The sequence below is a fragment of the Gobius niger genome, assembly GCF_951799975.1.
Source record: "Gobius niger genome assembly, chromosome: 1".
Taxonomy (NCBI): domain Eukaryota; kingdom Metazoa; phylum Chordata; class Actinopteri; order Gobiiformes; family Gobiidae; genus Gobius; species Gobius niger.
Window position 1 is genome coordinate 73083688 of NC_136852.1, and position 4633 is coordinate 73088320.

At 45.4% G+C, this 4633-nt stretch overlaps 1 protein-coding gene across 1 annotated transcript; it reads left to right on the plus strand.

The window, feature by feature from the left end:
* Window positions 1–2694: 2694 nt before the first annotated feature.
* On the plus strand, window positions 2695–3675 carry LOC306968133 (hydroxycarboxylic acid receptor 2-like; the record flags this gene model as incomplete). The annotated part of the gene is made up of 1 exon (XM_079563439.1): window positions 2695–3675. One exon carries the CDS (start codon window positions 2695–2697, stop codon window positions 3673–3675), a length of 981 nt encoding a protein of 326 aa, XP_079419565.1.
* Between the last annotated feature and the right edge of the window lie 958 nt (window positions 3676–4633).

The window sequence follows — 4633 nt, forward strand, 5'->3', positions numbered from 1 at the left end:
TAGCAGTAAGCTAACGTTACCGTGACCGTCTCAGCTCTATAGCAGGAAGCTAACGTTAGCGTGACCGTCTCCCACAGCTCTATAGCAGTAAGCTAACGTTACCGTGACCGTCTCAGCTCTAGAGCAGTAAGCTAACGTTAGCGTGACCGTCTCCACGGCTCTATAGCAGGAAGCTAACGTTAGTGTGACCGTCTCAGCTCTAGAGCAGTAAGCTAACGTTAGCGTGACCGTCTCAGCTCTAGAGCAGTAAGCTAACGTTAGCGTGACCGTCTCAGCTCTAGAGCAGTAAGCTAACGTTAGCGTGACCGTCTCCACAGCTCTATAGCAGTAAGCTAACGTTAGCGTGACCGTCTCCACAGCTCTATAGCAGTAAGCTAACGTTAGCGTGACCGTCTCCACAGCTCTATAGCAGTAAGCTAACGTTAGTGTGACCGTCTCCCACAGCTCTATAGCAGGAAGCTAACGTTAGCGTGACCGTCTCCACAGCTCTATAGCAGGAAGCTAACGTTAGTGTGACCGTCTCCCACAGCTCTATAGCAGTAAGCTAACGTTAGCGTGACCGTCTCCCACAGCTCTATAGCAGGAAGCTAACGTTAGCGTGACCGTCTCCCTCTATAGCAGTAAGCTAACGTTAGCGTGACCGTCTCCCACAGCTCTATAGCAGTAAGCTAACGTTACCGTGACCGTCTCAGCTCTATAGCAGGAAGCTAACGTTAGCGTGACCGTCTCCCACAGCTCTATAGCAGTAAGCTAACGTTACCGTGACCGTCTCAGCTCTAGAGCAGTAAGCTAACGTTAGCGTGACCGTCTCCACGGCTCTATAGCAGGAAGCTAACGTTAGTGTGACCGTCTCAGCTCTAGAGCAGTAAGCTAACGTTAGCGTGACCGTCTCAGCTCTAGAGCAGTAAGCTAACGTTAGCGTGACCGTCTCAGCTCTAGAGCAGTAAGCTAACGTTAGCGTGACCGTCTCCACAGCTCTATAGCAGTAAGCTAACGTTAGCGTGACCGTCTCCACAGCTCTATAGCAGTAAGCTAACGTTAGCGTGACCGTCTCCACAGCTCTATAGCAGTAAGCTAACGTTAGCGTGACCGTCTCCACAGCTCTATAGCAGGAAGCTAACGTTAGTGTGACCGTCTCCACAGCTCTATAGCAGTAAGCTAACGTTAGCGTGACCGTCTCCACAGCTCTATAGCAGGAAGCTAACGTTAGCGTGACCGTCTCCACAGCTCTATAGCAGTAAGCTAACGTTAGTGTGACCGTCTCCACAGCTCTATAGCAGTAAGCTAACGTTAGCGTGACCGTCTCCACAGCTCTATAGCAGTAAGCTAACGTTAGCGTGACCGTCTCCACAGCTCTATAGCAGTAAGCTAACGTTAGCGTGACCGTCTCCACAGCTCTATAGCAGGAAGCTAACGTTAGCGTGACCGTCTCCCACAGCTCTATAGCAGGAAGCTAACGTTAGTGTGACCGTCTCCACAGCTCTATAGCAGTAAGCTAACGTTAGTGTGACCGTCTCCACAGCTCTATAGCAGTAAGCTAACGTTAGTGTGACCGTCTCCACAGCTCTATAGCAGTAAGCTAACGTTAGTGTGACCGTCTCCACAGCTCTATAGCAGTAAGCTAACGTTAGCGTGACCGTCTCCACAGCTCTATAGCAGGAAGCTAACGTTAGCGTGACCGTCTCCCACAGCTCTATAGCAGGAAGCTAACGTTAGCGTGACCGTCTCCACAGCTCTATAGCAGGAAGCTAACGTTAGCGTGACCGTCTCCCACAGCTCTATAGCAGGAAGCTAACGTTAGCGTTTTAACTGAAATGCTGATGTGGGACTTTGGGTTGAGGGAGAATGTAACGAGTCGCCTCATAGTGCGGCTGCAGCGCCACCGCCAGCATAAGCCGTGTCCGGATACCTCCGCACGATGGCACAATGCGTTACGGGGCTCCCAGTGGCAGATTGCAATAGATTCACTCTCGCCGCAGTTTAATGAATTTAATAATGAGGCATTTTCCCAAATCTGCAAAGCGAAAGCTCACTGGAAGGACAACAACAGTTTTCCTGACATAGACGGTTTATCTTCGTTTCTGACGCTATAATAGTCCATGTAAAACCCTCGAAACATCAACAACTCATCGTAATAGTTCCTTTACTTTGATGTGAAAAGGCTTTGTCTGTATTTTTTTTAATGTAACAAGCACTGTTACACTTTATTGAAACTCTTTCAGTTTGTGTAGGACTATCAATGCTTTCTGAACATATTAACACACATTTAAAAAAAATACCGCGATAAAACCGAAAACCGTGATAATTTTGGTCATAATAACCGTGAGGTAAAATTTTCATACCGTGACAGCCCTAATATGTATCAGCCCAGCACAATAAAGGCTTTTTAGAAAATGTAAATTGTGAATTATGATGTGGGAAGAGTGAATAGTTTTTTGTTTGTTTTTCTCTTAAGTCTCTGTTCCCCCAAAAAGACATTCTAATATTAACTTCCTGAGCACTCTAGGTTTTCAGTATTTTTATTACAGCACGCACGGTGTTGGTGGCTCTGCACAATAGGTGTGACCTAAAATGGAAAGAGGAACAGCAGCTTCCTGTGGTACATACGCTGACTATAAAACATCTAAGCAGAATGCGGTCTGGTGTTTGTGAGCATCACTTCTGTCAGCAGCTGCAGGGAAGAACAAGCTCATCATGCTGTGCTCCTTCAACGGGACGGTCCTGTCCGCCGTGCTGCCTCCTCTGCTGGTCACTCAGTTCGTGCTGGGAGCTCTGGGGAACGGCCTGGCCCTGTGGATCTTCTGCTTCCACGTGAAGCCCTGGAAGAGCAGCACGGTGCTCCTCTTCAACCTGGCCACGAGCGACTTCCTGCTCATCCTGGCGCTGCCGTTCAGGGCCAGCTACTACGTCTCGCGGCTTCGGTGGAACTTCGGCGGCTCGTTCTGCAACATCTGCCTCTTCATGCTGGCCCTGAACCGCAGCGGCAGCGCCTTGTTCCTCATGGCCATAGCTTTGGACAGATACATGCGCGTGGTCCGCCCTCACCACCCCGTGAACTTCCTGAGCCCGTCCAGAGCCATGTGTGGGGCGTGTGTGCTGTGGCTGCTGGCCGTCTCCATGAGCGCGCAGGTCTTCACCCTCGAACACGCCAACACCACCCTCTGCGAGAGCTTCAAAGTGGAGAACAAGAACATCACTCTGAACTTCTCCTGGCACAAATTTGCGTTTCTGTTCTCCTTCTATGTGCCCTTGGCTGTCATTCTGTTCTGCACGGTCAGCATCACCTCTCACCTCAAGGGACGGCAAATCGCTCAGCACGCAAAGATCAAGAAGGCGCTGTTCTTCATCGTGGTGGTGGTCGTCCTCTTCGTGATCTGCTTCCTCCCCAGTAACGTCACCCAGGTCATCATTTGGTTAAAAACCGACAGCGCCATCCGGAATCTGTCGCCTGCAGAGGTTTGTCCCGCGATGGAGGATCTGACCACCGTGTTCTACATCACCGTGAGTCTGACCTACCTGAACAGCGTGCTGGACCCTGTGGTTTACTACTTCTCCAGCCCGGCCATGAAGAACATCTTCAGGAGAGCGCTGCGCCTCTCCCAGGCCTCGGACACAGTGGAGAGCGCTGAGAAGAAAACCAGAGAGACGGCGTCGCACTCCAACAGTCAGCTCTGAACGCAAATCAAAATGGTGTAACGATTCGGAAAATATTAAGGTTGAAAACATGATATATGTTAACCCCTTAACTCCCACCTGAACCGAGCAATTTTTCTCCAGTTTGGCTTTACCCCAATCCAAAAGCTTCTGGAAAAAAGGTGGGAAATTAGTGACAAAACTGAGACGAAAACAATGAAGGAAATGTGACAAAAAAGTGAGAAAAAATTGACAAAAAAGTGACGAAAAATTGATGAAGAAGTGGCAAAAATGCTCCAAAAAATGTCACAAGAAATTGACCAAAATTGACAAAAAAAATGACAAAAATTGGACCAAAAAAATGACCAAAAGAAGGACAAAAATGTGATAAAAATTTGACAAAAAAAGACAAAAAAATGACCAAAAAATGGACAAAAGAAATGACAAAAAATGGACAAAAAATGACAAAAAAATGACAAAAAAATGACAGAAATGTGACAAAAAATGACAAAAACAATTACAAAAATGTGATAAAAATTTGACAAAAAAAGACAAAAAAATGACCAAAAAATGGACAAAAAAATGACAAAAAATGGACAAAAAATGACAAAAAAATGACAGAAATGTGACAAAAAATGACTAAAAATGGACAAAAAATGGACAAAAAATGACAAAAAAATGACAGAAATGTGACAAAAAATGACAAAAAAATTTACAAAAATGTGATAAAAATTTGACAAAAAAATGACAAAAATGTAACAAAAAAATTACAAAAATGGACAAAAAAAATGACAAATATATTACAAAAATGTGACAAAAATGTAATAAAAATGTGACAAAAAAATGACAAAGAAAAATGACAAAAATGTGATTAAAAATTGACAAAAAAATGACCAAAAATTACAAGAAAATTACAAAAAAAAGTTACAAAAATGAGTTGAATACCCAACAAAAAAATGATGGAAAAAAAATCTGATGACGTGAGGAAAAAGATCCTCTC